The following is a 16,945-nucleotide window of genomic DNA, read 5'->3' as shown; positions in this document are numbered from 1 at the left end:
TAATGTTGTGACAGCTGGCCACCGTCTCTACAGATAGTATCCAACTCGTGGAGGTAACTCACTTGGTGCCAAACCGTCACCGCAGCCTTTACTAGTTACTAATAAACAGACATATGAATGAATGTTTTTCCTTTATTTGCAAGGTAATGATTAATCTGTGTATTTAATGAGCAGAACATAATGGTGAATCGGAAGTGCGTGGGCCTCACCAATTATCTAAAGGAAGGCTGTGACCTTCATTCTCTTGGTGGAATCTTACAACAGAAACAATCTCGACTATACGTTTCCAGAAGTTACACAGGCCGCCGTGCTGCTGATGCGCATACAGAGATAAGCGGACTCACCTAGGCAGGCGGTGTGTGCGTGACTTATCTGCACTCAGGTGCAGGACGTTATCGTCTTATCGCAGCAGACGTGGGCATAAATAACTGGGCAGCAGCTGGCGAGCGAGTACTTCACGCAACACGACACCGCTCTGTTAGTCGGTTAACAGCTCCTTGACATCGTTGTTATTCCTACTGCAGACGCCAGAAGCCGTCAATCATGGTGAATGCTCGGAAAATCGTCATCACGAGCCCCTTCAAAGGAGAGCCCAAAATTACTGATTTCAAAATCGAGACCGAAGAGCTCCCAGCGTTGCAGGATGGCCAAATACTGTGCGAGGCAGAATACATCAGCGTGGACCCATACCAGCGGGCGTACTCCCAGAGGCATAAGGTCGGCGCCACCATGTTAGGATCACAGGTATGAGTCATCAAGAAGATGATACGAAGCGATGCACATTCGTATTTCATCCTCACCACTGGATCTGACTTGTACGTCTTTTGGGTGTACTTCTTGTTGCGTCATTGACGCTGTATACTTTCATCAAATAAAAGAAAAATCACGCTCAGTGTACGTGCAGTAAGTATTCTTCTATTTCTGCCACATGAAAGCTGAGCGGATATCTCTAACCCTTCAGGAAAGGGATCAGGGAATGATTATCGGGAAGCCGTCTCTGGCCTAAAACTGTCATTTCTTTCTCAGACTTGTCTCGACCAGCTTAGCTGATGCAGTTTATGAGTGCCTTCCAAACCGATGACATTCCACTGAGTCGTCGTTTACGTGTATCTGCAAGTGTTTCAGAGGACAAGGTTTGCAATACTGTTTCTTTACCATATTACAGGTGTCGCGGATAGTGGAGAGCCGGTCACCGGACTATCCAGTAGGACGTCATGTCGTCGGCTACTGGGGCTGGTGCGACCGCACAGTGGTGAACCCAGCAGCGAAGGATGGTGAAATTCTGCCACCGATGCTGGTGCAGAACTACGGAGACCTGCCGCTGTCTCTTTCGCTGGGAGTGTTGGGCATGCCTGGAGCTACAGCCTACTTCGGACTGCTGGACATCTGCGACCCTAAGCCTGGAGAGACGGTGGTCGTCAGTGGCGCGGCAGGCGCTGTAGGGTCCATCGTCGGGCAGATAGCTCGCATCAAGGGCTGCAAGGTCATCGGCATGACAGGCTCTGACGTAAAGGTAATCACTAGACATTCCCATTATCTGTCGTCCCCTTTCCTTGGCTTAAACTTTTGGTCTTACCACAGCCACCTCCCATACTTCATTAACCTTTGATACATTCCATCCATCAGTTGAGGTTGCCCTTTATTCCTCTCTGTCACTATCTTTCTCCACATCCCCGTTCTCTGCCCACTGTTTCGCTCCATCGCACTCAAACCCCACCCCCACCCCCAACGCCTTTACGGAATATTGCCAAACACAACTGAATGATTGTAAGAAAATGAAACACCTACAGCTATCCTTATGATCTTATTTATTGTGTAGCTATCAGTTTCGAAGCTCAGTGCGCCATCTACAGGTCTTAACTTGATGCTAAATGGGATATCACTATCCATATCTACGATGCATCAGCGACCAACATAAGTTTACACAGACTATCTGTAACACTGTGATGTCGTCTCTCCAACCATCAACTGTCAAGTGTTGAACAGATAGTCTGCTTCAACCAGTTATATAAGCCAGTGATGCGTCGTACACTATGTGATCAAAAGTATCCGGACACCTGCCTGAAAATGACTTACAAGTTCGTGGAGCTCTCCATCGATAATGCTGGATTTCAATATGGTGTTGACCCACCCTTACCTTGATGACAGCTTCCACACTCGCCGGCATAATTTCAGTCAGGTGCTGGAAGGTTTCTTGGGGAATGGCAGCCGATTATTCACGGAGTGCTGCGATCAGGAGAGGTATCGAGGTCAGTCGGTGACGCTTGGCACGAGTCGGCGTTCCAGAACATCCCAACGGTGTTCTATAGGACTCAGGTCAGGACTCTGTGCAGGCCAGTCCATTACAGGGACGTTATTGTCGTGTAACCACTCTGCTACAGGCCGTGCATTATCAACAGGTGCTCGATCATGTTGAAAGATGCAATCGCAATCCCCAAATTGCTCTTCGACAGTTAGAAACAAGAAGGTGCTTAAAACATCAATGTAGGCCTGTACTGTGATACTGCCACGCAAAACAACATGGGGTGCTAGCCCCCTCCATAATAAACATGACCACACCATAACACCACCGCCTCCGAATTTTACTGTTGGCAGTACACGTGCTGGCAGAAGACGTTTTGCGGGCATTCGCAAACACCGACACTCTGCTATCGGTTCGCCACATTGTGTACCGTGATTCGACACTCCCCACAACGTTTCCCCACTGTACAATCGCTCTATGTTTACGGTCCTTACACATAGCGAGGCGTCGTTTGGCATTTACCGGCGTGATGTGTGGTTTATGAGCAGCCGCTCGACCATGAAATACAAGTTTTCTCACCTCCCGCCTAACTGTCATAGTACTTGCAGTGGATCCTGATGCAGTTTGAAATTCCTGGGTGATGGTCTGGATAGGTGTCTATCTACTACACATTACGACCTTCAACTGTCGGTGGTCTCTGTCAGTCAACAGACGAGGTCAGCCTGTACTCTTTTGTGCTGTACGTGTCCCTTCACGTTTCCACTTCACTATCACATCGTAAACGGTGGACTTAGAGATGTTTAGGAATGTGTAAATCTTGCGTGCAGAAGTATGACTCAATTGACACCCAATCACCTGACCAAGTTCTAAGTGCGTGAGTTCCGCGGAGCGCCCCATTCTGCTCTCTCACCATGCGTAACGGCTACTGAGGTCGCTGATACGGAGTATCTGGCCTGGCATACGGTGGCAGCACAATGCATTAAATATGAAAAAGTATCTTTTGGGGGATGTCCAGATACTTTTGATCACATAGTGTATATATGGATCGTGATAATCCCTTTAGCATCAAACAGGATCTGCAAATGGCGCACTGAGCCCAGGAACTAGTAGCTCCACAATAAATAAGTTCACAAGGACGCCTGTAGGCGTTTCAATTTCTTACAATAGTGAACGGTAGTGTTCTCGAAGATCTCCAGCGAAACGGATGGACATACAAAAACAACTCCATGATATTCTCAGATTCCTGCTTCCTTCAGGTTTCTGCCTCTGAAATTGAGGTTACAGTTACGTTAATTTTGCTGCTGAATAGGAAATTCTGTGTCTGTGAATGTCATCGTAGAAGTGCACGGTTCCCTCTACACACCTTGGATGATTAATTAGTTGGAACAGTGATAACCATTTAGAAATATGTTGCCAAAATATGTTGCTTTTCTGCGTTTGCTTATAGGTATGGATTTCAGACTATTTCCAGAATCTTACTGGTAATTATTGTAAACAACACTAACCAGTCATTAGATTGAGATAAATGACATGAAAAAATCTGTGACGGTTTGTCGCCAATACCATGTACACTCCGGGGATCTTCGATGTCTATGTGGTTAGAGATACAGGATGCTTATAATTACTAATCTAATAAAAACAGTGTAGATCGCATAAAATATTCCATTTAAGAAAATGTTGACCGGTTTCGATCAATCGATGATAATCTCGAGACCTGTACATATTCCTTGCTGATTGCTGGAGCTAGTAGCATGGAGTTGTAACTACTCCAGGTTGGTGCGAGCTGAACTTTCGCTGCTTGAAGCAGTGTAGACGGAATGATGTTTTGCACTGCAGGATTTGCGTCGTTAGCAATTTTAGTGCCATAATCTGCCGTTAGACGCCGGTACTAGCATGGCCACTCGGGGTTGGAATACAGGCACCAGTCTTACTGTTCCAGACAGTCAACGCGAATCTGGACGAGGTGAGCATGGCTTTACTTGTAAAAATCAAATATGGAACAGTCTCCATAGCGTCTTCAGATTTTTTTATATGTTAGCAACCGGATTCGGTCCTTTCCTCAGACCATTTCAGGATTTTGACCGCCATTATGGCTGCTGGGGATAGCAGACAAAGCGAGATCCTTAGTAGTATGGTTGTCACCGCTTTACTCGTAAAGCTGTTATATTAAAACAACAGCAACGGAGCTGCCGCTCTTCAGCAGCACCGACACATAAAACCGACGCATAAAAGGAATACGGAGAGGTCCTCATTCTGCACCGGAGCTGAAGAACATGATTCGGAAGTTCGAATTAACTGGCGATTAGGTCGTTGCTTCTGGGAGAGGCCGAAGGCCAATTGCTCCTCAAGTTGTTAAAGAATATACTGTTACCACACCTGGAACGCTGAATGCAGTGTGTGATCTTCAAGCAGTGCACCAGCTGTGTCACGAAAGCTGAACATTCCATGGTCCACCGTTCGAGAAAGTGTTGCAAGCAAATGAGAAATGGTATCTGTACGAACTTAACACTATTCCCCAACTTCTACCACGTCACGCAGACATTCGAGTAGACTTTTCTCTTACGTTTCTTGCAGAGGTTGAAGTTATCGACATGTTGTCTTGAAATGTTTTGTGAACTGATGAAGCACACGTAAAGCTCACTGTGCCAATTAACGCTCACAGTTGTTGCATCTGGGGTTCACAACCGCCAACGAACGTTCAGGTAGTTGTTAAAAACCATTCGAAAGCCAAGATCGCACAAATTTTTTTTTATTCAAGACAACCGCTTTCAACAGTCTTATCTGTCATCTTCAGGTCTTAAACATTCTTTTTGTAGTAAAATATGCTCATTTTACGCTCATCTCATGCATAAGACGTCAAGCGGATAAAACTCAGCATATTACGAACGTTTGTCAACGCTAAAATATTTGAAAACACACAGAAATTGGTCCAAAAGGCCATGTTCACATACATATCGTTCACAGATGCTTGTTACAGAGCAATATGTATATAGACATGACCTTTTGTACAAGATGTTGTGCGTTTTTAAATATTTTAGCGATGACAAATTTTTAAGATGTGCTAACTTTTATCCACTTGACGTCTTGTGCAAGAGATCAGCGTAAAATGAACATATTCTATTAAAAAAAGAAGTTTAAGACCTGATGATGACAGCCAAGACTGCTGAATCCCGTTGTCTTTAATAAAAAAAAAAATACTTTGTGTGAACTTGGCTTTTCAATGATTTTTAACAAACAAAGCAAATCGCCCTTCAAAGCTCTTGTAATGAGAAAATTCAGTTCATTGTGTTCTTCTGCATAGAGAAAGCGTCGTCATTTGCTGTGGCTTCACGGCACGGTTCATAATTGCTCCACTCTTCTTTGAGGAGCTCAGATCCCAACGACATGCAGCGTGAACAACACACGTTACTATCATCTCAAACGTTACTACCATCTGTCTCGCCAACATGTGATCCCTGAGCTACGGGAGAACGGTGCTTTGGTGTCAACTGTTTTGATGTACGATGGAGTTCAATCTCACATTGCTCGTGAAGTCACTCGGTTACTTCGTAAAACATTTGGAGAAAACCAAATTTTAGGATTACCGTTTCAAATTGCGTAGCCAACAAGATTCAATGTTATTCTCTGTCGTCTACATCAATTATACATGTTATAACAGAATCATTGTCATTAAATGATACATTGAACTTTTATTTAGTTGTTCTGTGTATTTTATTAACTAACAATTCTACCCAATGTACATACTATTTGACTGTAGGATCATAGTTACAGATTACGAGCCTTTCTTCTAAACAGAGCGTTGCGTAGCCCAAGTACCTAACATACGAGCAAACACAGATAAACAAGCAACTGGTTTGGTCATATGGACGCTGTTTAGAAGACCAACCTCAGTAGCAGTAACCCCTAGGTGTCGTCACAAGTAGCAAAATTTTATTATAACCACTTCCAATAATACAGAACCAACTGAAAATGGTTCAAATGGCTATAAGCACTGTGGGACTTAACATCTGAGGTCATCAGTCCCCTAGACGTAGAACTACCTAAACCTAACGAACCTAAGGACATCACACACATCCATGCCCGAGGCAGGATTCGAACACGCGACCGTAGGAGCAGCGCGGTTCCGGACTGAAGCACCTGGAACCGCTCGGTCACAGTGGCCGGCGATCCAACTGAATTTTTCACTTTGCAGGAGTATGAGCGCAATTTTTCGAAACTTCGTGCCGTATTAAAATAATGTGTCTGACACCGACTTGAGCATAAAACTTTTCTGCAGGAAAAATTCTTACAGACTGAACAATCTAGACTCAACTAATGACTTTTAATCACAGCTTCAATTCTTGCAGCATCACCATCTCTCTTTCGAAGCTTCACCGTATGTCCGCTGCACAAAATGGAAGTTTTCTACTGCTCAAAGAAATGGTATCATGGAAAAATGGCATAAGACAGGCTTTTTTTTTTTGAGAATGGATTATTCATTCTGAACGGTTAAAATTTACTCTTTTCTCTTTCCCTTCTGTTTTTTATGCTTCCTGACATGTATCCCCATTCCTTTCAATTAGAAGAGTTAGGCATTGAGGTGTACAGCCAATCTTCTAAGTAGCTTGGAATGTGGGACATATATACTGGTGTAATTTAAGCTGTTCTCGAATAGTTCCTTCAGTACAAACATTGTTTATGAAGGGCAAGGTTGTTGGTTAGAAAAGTGACTGCTACACATTTGTTTTGTTTAAGACTAAATGATAGTATGGTATTGATGACCGGGAGACCTCATCTGGGGTAGTTCGACCGCCAAGTTGCAGTTCTTTAAGAGATGACGCCACACCGGGCGACCTGCATTTCGATTTTCATGAAATTATGAGGACGACAACCAAACACCCAGTCCGCGAGTGGAAAAAATCTTCGACACGATCGGGAATCCAAGTAGAGCCCACTGCAGGGCAGTCAGGCGTGCTGACCACTCAGCTAAATAGGCGGACGTTTGCTTGATGTAGAATATATACAACAAACGAGTGGAACCTACTGGTCCTTCATGAAGGTAATGAACAAATGTCGATGAGCTCTGCTGATATTCATTTTCAGAGCACTGCGTGTTATATTGTTAGTAGTTTGAGTCTTGGAAGATAAAGGCATAAAGGAATTGAGATCTAGACATCATACATGTTGGTAGCATTCGCTTCCTCGGTCCTTGACACGTTCAGTAAAACTTTATATCACCGCCTCATGATGTTAGTAGGTACATAAAATATTCTACTACTGTTTTCAGTGTCCTCCTTGAGAGAGATGTATTTACATATAATTTTCGAAGGAGATAAATTGTTTTTATGAAAATAACAGAGGACAAGGTGCACTTCTACATCTACCCCTATATCTACGTAGATATTCCACACGCCACCGCAAAATGCGTGTCGGCGGATGCCGTGTACCACCGCTAGTCCTTCCATTTCCTGTTCCACTCGTAAATAGGACGAGAGAGAAACGACTGTCTATATGCCTCCTATCTTACGTTCAAGGTTCTTACAAGCAATATATGAAGACGGGAGTAGAGCAGTTTGGCAGTCAGCTTCAAATGCCGGTACTCTAAATTTTCTCAACAGTGTTTCTCGAAAAGAACGTCACCTTCGCACCAGGGTTTTCGATTTGAATCCCAAAGCATCTTCTAACACCTACGTGTTCTTCTAACCTACTGGTACCAAATCTAGCAGTACGCCTCTGAATTGCATCAACGTTTCCTTCAATTAGACCTGTTACAGGTCCCAAAGCGTCGAGTGGTACACAAGAATAGGTCGCACCAGCGTCCTATATTCGGTCTCCTTTACAGGTGAACCACTCCTTCCTAAAATTCTCCAAATAAGCGTAGGTCGAGGATTCGCCTTCTCTACCACATTTCTGACACGCTCCCTCTGTTTCATATTGCCTTTCGACTTTGCGCCCGGATATTTACACGACTTGACTGTGTCAAGCATGAAACTAGTGATAGTGTATCCCAACAATACAGGTTTGTTCTTCCTACTCATCCAAATCAACTTGCATTTTTCTACACCTAGAGCTAGCTGTCATTCATCACACCAACTGGGAATTTTGTCTGAGTCGTCTTGTAACTTTCTACTGCCACTTAACTTCGATACCTACCTTACACCACAGCATCATCGGCAAACAGGGATAGATTGCTGCCCAACGAGTCCGCCAAATCATTTATGTAAAAATAGTGACATGGTGAACAACAGCAGTCCTATCACACTTCTTTCACGTATATTGAACTATCAGTAAAAACACATGATGATATTCTACCTCTTTCTATTTCATTGTCGTTCTTTCTATTCTGTCACTGTCGTTACCAATAAAAAGTTCTGTTTTTAGTCTCAAACATTTTGTTCTTTCCAGGTGGCGTTAGTGTGCCACATGAGCGTGGGACGTGAATACTTAATTTTTCTCTATTCATTCTCAGGTCAAGTGGCTGAAGGAGGAGCTAGGGTTCGACCATGCCTTCAACTATAAGACGGTGAACGTGGAGAAGGCGCTGAAGGAGGCTGCCCCAAATGGCGTCGATGTCTACTTCGACAACGTGGGAGGCGAACAGAGCAGTGCGGTGATCGCCAACATGAAGCACCGCGGCCGCATCTCCGTGTGCGGCTGCATCTCGTCCTACAACGAGTCGAAGGTGCCCCTGGCACCCGTCATACAGAGGTACATGGTGGGGAAGGAGCTCAAGATGGAGGGGTTCTTCGTGGGGCGCTGGTTGGACAACTGGGACCAGGCGTTCAACGAGATGGCGCAGTGGATCAAAGAGGGCAAACTCAAGTACAAGGAGACCGTCACGGAAGGGTTCCAGAACACGCCGAAAGCTTTCATTGGCATGCTCAGGGGCGAGAACTTGGGCAAAGCGGTTGTCAAAGTGTGAGTTGATTTTCACGCTTGATAAATGCTCCTCGCTCCATTGAAGATATGAAGGACTCTGGTGATTCAACGAACTGAAATAGTACGTGTTAAATCATCAGCAAAAAGAATAGAATTTGCCAGACATGTTTAGTTGTCTTAGCAATAAAATGTTATTTCTGTAAAATTATTGTGTAGACCTTCACTCCATAAACAACAATAATTTTTACGTATATTATCCTCCTATCAGCTAGCCGATTACACTGGTGTCGCTGGTGCCTATTATTTCATCAAATTCGTCAAGTAGCCGTCACATTCAGCGACCATCGATTTCTGATACTTTTCTGTTCCATCAAATTACATCACCAATGTCTCAAGAATACACTATGAGGAAGAAATGGCTTCATTTTCCTCACATTTCCACGCTGGAAGTCGCAACCGCCTGTACATCCAGAGGGCTCGACAGTCTGGAGCGACCCAACCAAATATTAACTTCGCACAAAACAAAAATTAATGTCGAGGGAAGTTGTGCGCAACATTAGGAAACGAGGATGAGGGACAGATAATTGTTTGTATAAAATAATATTAATTTTTTAGTTTATTCTAGGTCCCATTAATACTTTTACAGTCTGCTATCGATTTCATTGAACACGGTAGCAGATAACCATCGATCTATGCTCGAAAAATACGACATAGTTCATTCTAAAAATACCTCATTATTGCTTTGAAGACTGGAGCCATAAAACATTTAGAAGACGACACTGAAATCAAAATATGTTATTTCACTGGAACACTTATTTCTGTCGAAAAATGATTGATGAACACATGTCCTTTGGCGCTTTGCTTACAACTCTGGGACATTTTGTACATCAAACAATCAGAATTACTGTGTTCGCCAGGTTAGCTTCAGCTACACTGAACATAATTCAAATCAGTCTAAAGACACAGTAATCTTCAATTTCTCCATTAAGTCTTTTTCCACAGTAAAGCAAAATTTTGGACCACAAAGAGAAGGGAGAGAAACTCTTTAAGTCATAAAAGTGTAAATCCCAAGGCATAGGAAAGAACAACCAATAATGAAGCAACATTTTTACAATATCATTGCAACATTCATTCGTCACTCATATATGTAATAGAACAACATAATACGTGCATATCAGAATCCCTTCAGCAAGAAATAGTATCTGCTATTAAGAACTATGCAAAACTAGCAAGGAATGTATATAATGTTGATAATAAGTGCGTTGCACGAATTGGTTGTTTATTGTACTGAAGGTACTAAGTTGTATCCTCAGGTTAAATTCAGTAAGGAACACATCTATCATTAAATTCTCATTTTCGTATGCTATCTAAAATCACTGTTACTTTAACAGTTTACTGAATTATACAATAAACGAAAATTCGAAAACACCTTTTTTCACCACAATGAGGCTATCACTGTGCAGCGGAGTGTGCGCTGATATGAAACTTCCTGGCGGATTAAAAGTGTGTGCCGGAGCGAGCCTCGAACTCGGGACCTTTGCCATTGGCTGGCAAGTGCTCTACCATCTGAGCTACCCAAGCACGACTCACGCCCTCTCCTCGCAGCTTTATTTCTGCCAGTACCTCGTCTCCTACCTTCCAAACTTCACTTCACAACTACACACACTCATTCCCACTACATTAAACTCTACAATTCCACTCTTAACCTCTACAATGTGATTATTGCGCGTCTTGCGTAAATTCTCAGGAACTCGTTTCACGGCACCATCTACAAATACCTCAGTCTTCACACTCAAAAGACCATCCATCCAGGATCGATTTAACTACACTAACAGAAGTCGGACGTTATGCAGGAACAAGCAAACAATACATAAGCCTACTCTTCCCCTTCTCAGCTTCCGCTTTCTCACTACACTCTACTTCTTGTCATTCCCTCCTTTCCATCCTCAGCGTAATCCACATATCCTTGACCTCCCAATCGTTTTCGATGATCCATTCATTGTGCTCTCTCAACAACTTCTCTCTATACGCCTATATTTTCGAGAAACTATTTCCTTCTCCTCAGCCTGAATCGCATTCCATCTCTTTGACATCTTTTCATTTTCCAGTTGCATCTTACCTGCTTCGTCTCTCAAAATTCTCAATACCCCTTCTGCGGTAACCTACTCTGGTATCGAGAATCCTGCTCCCTGTGGTACTGATCACGACATGACTACCTCTTATTAATTACGCAAACAGAACAGGAAAGAAACACTTAAACATGCCACTATTCCAACATTTCCTATTACCTTACATGCTTAAATACCTAGACATACTCTTTTCTGTGCACAAAACAAAATCAAATTACGAAAAGACTTCACCATAAAGGTAACATAGCATTTCTTATTCGAACAGATTTTGGTGTTGCACTTGGTCGCCGTAAATTTCACTCGATGATATTTCGACTGGACACCTGCCAGTCATCTTCATTTAAGCCATCAAAGCTGGCGAAGTTCGAAGAGAAATCTCTTTCAGTCTCCAAATCTCTTCGAACTTCACCGGGAAAATTTTAAATTTCACGTAGTATTTCTCACTGTAAGTTAACTAAAACCCCTGAATGGCTGCTCATAATTAGGTCTACAGATCGAAACCACGAATAAACTTAGCTCCACCTCCCGAATCACTACTAATGGTTAATAACTTATATGCTACTAGACAGCGAGCTACACCTCTTGCTCGTGACACCAATAGTGCCATATCAACCGAGTGAATATTAACACTCATATTTACGCTATCTCAAAAATACTGTCTGTGGTCACCTGTCACATACTGAAACCACAAGCACTGTCCGCCAGCTTATCTGGGTGGTAACGCCCTTTCCTCCCATGTAAGCGGGCCCAGGTTCGATTCCCGGCCGGGTTGGGGATTTTCTCCGCTCGGGGACTGGGTGTTGTGTTGTCCTCTCCATCATTTCATCCTCTTCACCGGCGTGTAAGTCGCCCAATGTGGCGTCGAATGAAATAAGCCTTGCACTTGGCAGCCGAACTTCCTCGAATAGGGGCCTCCCGGCCAACGACGCCATACGCTCATTTCCATTTACCACAACTACTACATCAGCGCCAGCCAAAAACTACTGATTTGCCATGATCTCGCACTCAAACGGAAACAAAACAAGGAGACTGCACCCGCCCTAGCACGAGTCGATAAAACTGTACACCTGCAGTAATTCAGGCATCTTTCTTGTTCATTAATGGAGACTGTAAGCGTTGTCTGTCACCAAGTGGCATGGTGACGGACTAGAAGGTCCCTCTGCTGACACCACTGAAGAGCGACAGATTTGAATGCACGGCGTGATGCGTTCTGGGGGCCCTGAGATATGCTGTTGACAGAGAGACATGTTTTATTGAACTACAGATGTACATTACAACATTAATACTGCAAGGTCAACAATCACCACTCTGGCGACCCTGACTGCATCGGTCCACGGATGGGTGCTTGCAGGCGGCCAGAGTCGTGCACGCATTGGGGTTCTGTGCTACTGGCGTCAGGTCAGGAAGCGGTCGTTGGCCTGTCAACATGCCATGGCCCTGACATTAGCGACACGTTCCCTCTTCTTCTGCGACTCTGTTCTGCTGCGGAACGGCCGCAGACAGTAAGTCAGGCCCTGCACACATCGACTGCACATACCGGTGCAGACTGTCATGCGTGGGAGGTGAACCGTTGATCTGTGGCAGGACCAGATGGAAGGTCAGCGGCGCTTTGGCACCAAGCCCTGCAAGGAGACACATAGTGGACGTGGCGGCTGGCCCGACCCAGTCTCGAACCCATAGCTGCAGCTGGCGGAACCTAGTCGTCCCGTTGTCCGGCATTGGTCTGCATCATGATCGTGCTGCTGTGTAACGGTCCGGACATTTGGATGATGTCGTCCAGGATACCGAGCAACATACATACCGCACGCCCGTTGGGCATTTTGATCACAATAGCCAAACATCAACACGATATCGATCTTTTCCGCAATTTCCACTCTTGAGCTGAATGTTCTTCTTTTATGTATTTTAGGTCTGTGGTGGAAATGCTTGCCAAGTAGGTATGATTTTAGAAATATTCTCAGCCTTTGATGTGATTCTTGAGTTTCTCCTGGCGTATTTGATAATCAAAATATCCACGGGTGTACTGCCGGTCTACAGTGTCCAACGGGCACAATATTTCGGCTATCATACATGTCGCCATCATCAGGTGAACTGACGGGCTGAGCTCCCGTGAACGTACCGGTACGGAGATCCGTACGCTATGGCTGCTCAGGGGGAACTGGGTTCGGTCACGGTGGCGGTCGATTTAAATACCCTCCGCCCACGGCGCATTCCCTCCGCCGTCCGTCCCCCGCGCCTCGATCGCGCGGCGGAACAGATTGCGACGGCGTCTGAGATGTCACTAGAGTCACTAGAATTGATTAGTCAGAAGTTTGACGAGAAGACCACTTAACTTTTTAGTGATGTCTTTTTAATGGAGAATACTACGAACAAACGGAGGGAGTCGCCATGGGTAGCCCACTCTCACCGGTGGTAGCGAATTTGTACATGGAGAACTTCGAGGAGGAAGCCCTGTCGTCATCCAAATGGAAACCTACTTGCTTTTTCCGATACGTGGACGACACGTTCGTCATCTGGCCACATGGTATGGATAAACTTCTTGACTTTCTTACACATCTAAACTCCATACACCTCAACATCAAATTCACTATGGAGACCGAAACGGAAGGTAAATTACCTTTCCTTCACGTCTTGGTCAAGAGAAGGGCTGACGGCACTCTAGGTCATGGGGTGTATCGGAAGACAACGCACACTGATCTGTATTTGCACGCAGACAGCTGCAACCACCCTTCACAGAAGAATGAGGTACTTAAAACTCTAGTACATAGGGCGCGCACTATCTCTGACGCAGTCTACCCCAGGAATTGGAACATCTGAGAACTGTATTTCGAAAAAATGGGTACTCAGAGTGGCAGATTCAACGTGCTCTCCGCACAACCACTACAGCACAACCTGTGGAGATGGATGAAATCACGAGGGAGGAGGTAGGCACTGCGTTTATTCCACGTACAGGCGTACTCTCGGGGAAAATCGCCCGCATTTTGAAGAAACACCGGGTCGGGACTGTGTTTTGTCCTCCGAATAAAACTCGTGCGCTGGTGGGGAGCGCCAAAGATGACCTCGGTTTGAGGAAGGCCGGCGTGTACCAGATTCCGTGTCAATGTGGCAAGTCGTATATTGGTCAGACGATGCGTACCGTCGAGGATCGATGCCGTGAACGCCAGAGGCACACTCGACTGATGTATCCAAGCAAGTCGGCGGTCGCTCAACATTGTTTATCGGAAAATCACGCTATGGAGTATGAACGCACGAGGATTCTGGTACAGACGTCGAGATACTGGGACAGCGTTGTTAGAGAGGCCATCGAAATTCGCACCAATGACGACCTCATAAACCGTGACTGTGGCTATAATCTTAGCAAGGCTTGAGAACCAGCGATTGGGTTAATCAAGAGTAAATCGAGCAAACGTATAGTTGTGACGACCACGGCGGACAGAGCCATCACACCGACGCCATCTCAGATGCCGTCGCAATCTGTTCCACCGCGCGACCGTGGCACAGGGCGCGGACGGTGGAGGGAGTGCGCCGCGGGCGGAGGGTATTTAAATCGGCCGCCGACGCGACCGAACCCAGTTACCCCTGAGCTGCCATAGCGTACGGATCTCCGTACCGGCACGTTCACCGGAGCTCAGTGCGTCAGTTCACCTGATGATGGCGACATGTATGATCGCCGAAATATTGTGCCCGTTGGACACTATAGACCGGCATTACACCCGTGGATATTTTGATTCTCAGCCTTTGTTTCTCATTTTCCTACTGTAATACAGTAGAAAGAACAAACATTATATGTCCCAGCGTAACATAATCTAAAGTAGACTAGTGAACCTCTCGTTCACGTGGCACTGTGGCTTCGATCATCAACACGCTATTCGTCGGCTGATGAACGGAAGGATAATGTCATACAAACCAGAGAGCTGTGGACACCAGTTTGCGACTGCAAACAAGATTTGATCCCTCGGATGCACTTTGATCAATGACCCTGAAGATGGTTTAATGGAATACCGAAATTTGTTGTGTATATAAATCAAATGCGAAAGACGCGGCACCAGTTGTTTTACTTTTCATTCCAGACTTGACACATTCAGCGCTATGGACAACAGTGGATTCGACGGCTTCTCAAGCAACGTCGATGACCCTATGCAACCTCTTCCCCATGACTTCAGATTCTTGTTCACGCTTACCCTGAGCAATCATTGAACCATCACCCCCTTCCGAGCCTTCTTGCAAATTTAGCATATTACTGTCTAGCGGCGAACGAATAACTTTGTTACTCAACTCTTCAACTTGCTAGCTTGCGCTTGTAGGTGATGGAGAAACTTAACATTTATAATGTCATCTCTCTTGAACGCTTAAGTGCTACTTACGACAATTTTGTAAAAACTGCGTGTTGTAGGCAACTACTAATATCACCATTGTTTGCCTTGATGTCGTAACCTGTATGTGTCCTAAGATCCGATGATGGTGGCTTTAGTTTCCCCGAAACCGTTAATCGTGGAATAAAAAGAATTCCTGCGAACTTGGGTACCAGTTTATTGTTTTACAAGAAACTAGATCGCTCACACATGAGCACAATGTGCTCCCTACAAAATAGTGATTCAATTCAGAGACGCTGCTCTCGGCTTCACCCGATGTACGGAAAGCTCGTGTTGTAATTGTCCCTTCGTTAAACACGAAAGGGCCACTGTGCCTTCCTGTCCCGTGGCACAAGGAACATTACGTTTACCTGAAACTTTGAAAAAATATGCAGTACACACATTGAAATCTTCTGTGTTACGACACCGGAGCACACTGCCAACTTAACATCACCAAACTTTGCTACCACTGACATGGCAGGGAGCGAAACAGTTTTGAGCTGAACCCAGTAAAAACTGACTATCTTTTGGAAACAATAATTTCTAGCCATATCCACAGGACAAGTTAGTACGTAACCGCACATGACATCAAGTATACCATACTGATACATTTTAAAAAGCTATCTTATATTCTAAGGCAATTTAACTGACACACTAAACAACATACATGATCAACTGAGCAAATTGAGGTTTCAAGCAGTTCTGAAAATGCTCAGTAAATGAATATGAAATGTATGACCTGATAAGAAAGCATTCTTATGTAAACTGGTGTGTAATCACACATGACATTAAATATAACTCATTAAAACTATTAAAGATGCAGTCTTACATTCTAAGGTAGCTTAACTTTCACACAAAACAATGTACATGATCAATTGACAATATGAGGCTTTCAACAGTAATGAAAATACTTGATAAATGGAACTCGAAATTTATGACCGGAGAATAAATTTTGATTATGTAAATTCAAGGTGGAGGGCGGGGACTCGAAGCCGGGAACACATTTTTGCTCATCACCGCCGATTCCGCATAAATTCCCGATGCAGATGATATTATCAGTTCCTTCCCTTTCCTGGGAAAGATACATCACAGCTGCGGATTCTGCGATGTGTCTGTTCTTTCGCACACGTCGGAAAGAGCAGACACCACGCAATTTTTAATACGGTAAACAGTTCAAATGGCACGATAGTTTAACTAGTGAGTTTCCTTTACACTAAAGCAAGCATATTGTATTTCCTTACATTTGAGATGCCACAGCAATGCCGAGACCCACAATGAATTGCGCAAAAATTGTAGCATGACTTTATTACGAGCTAATGCAAGCCACATTTGTTGGGTCAATACATTAGTATAATTCGCCAGCA

The 16,945-nt window shown here is 44.5% G+C and overlaps 1 protein-coding gene across 1 annotated transcript; it reads left to right on the top strand.

The window, feature by feature from the left end:
• Positions 1 to 297: 297 nt before the first annotated feature.
• LOC124551371 (prostaglandin reductase 1-like) lies at positions 298 to 9,305 on the top strand. The gene is made up of 3 exons (XM_047126415.1): positions 298 to 744; positions 1,166 to 1,513; positions 8,691 to 9,305. The coding sequence occupies exons 1-3, from the start codon at positions 544 to 546 to the stop codon at positions 9,141 to 9,143; spliced, it is 1,002 nt and encodes a 333-aa protein (XP_046982371.1). The 5' UTR covers positions 298 to 543; the 3' UTR covers positions 9,144 to 9,305.
• Positions 9,306 to 16,945: the final 7,640 nt, after the last annotated feature.

Source organism: Schistocerca americana, chromosome 1, assembly GCF_021461395.2.
Source record: "Schistocerca americana isolate TAMUIC-IGC-003095 chromosome 1, iqSchAmer2.1, whole genome shotgun sequence".
Taxonomy (NCBI): Eukaryota; Metazoa; Arthropoda; class Insecta; order Orthoptera; family Acrididae; genus Schistocerca; species Schistocerca americana.
Note: the sequence above shows the minus strand (reverse complement) of the source record. Positions and strands in the feature narration are given on the sequence as shown.

Coding starts and splice junctions, on each gene's coding strand:
- LOC124551371 (XM_047126415.1), top strand. CDS start 544: ATGGTGAATGCTCGGAAAATCGTCATCACGAGCCCCTTCAAAGGAGAG. Junction 745..1,165: donor CCACCATGTTAGGATCACAG/GTATGAGTCATC, acceptor ACCATATTACAG/GTGTCGCGGATAGTGGAGAG. Junction 1,514..8,690: donor TGACAGGCTCTGACGTAAAG/GTAATCACTAGA, acceptor ATTCATTCTCAG/GTCAAGTGGCTGAAGGAGGA.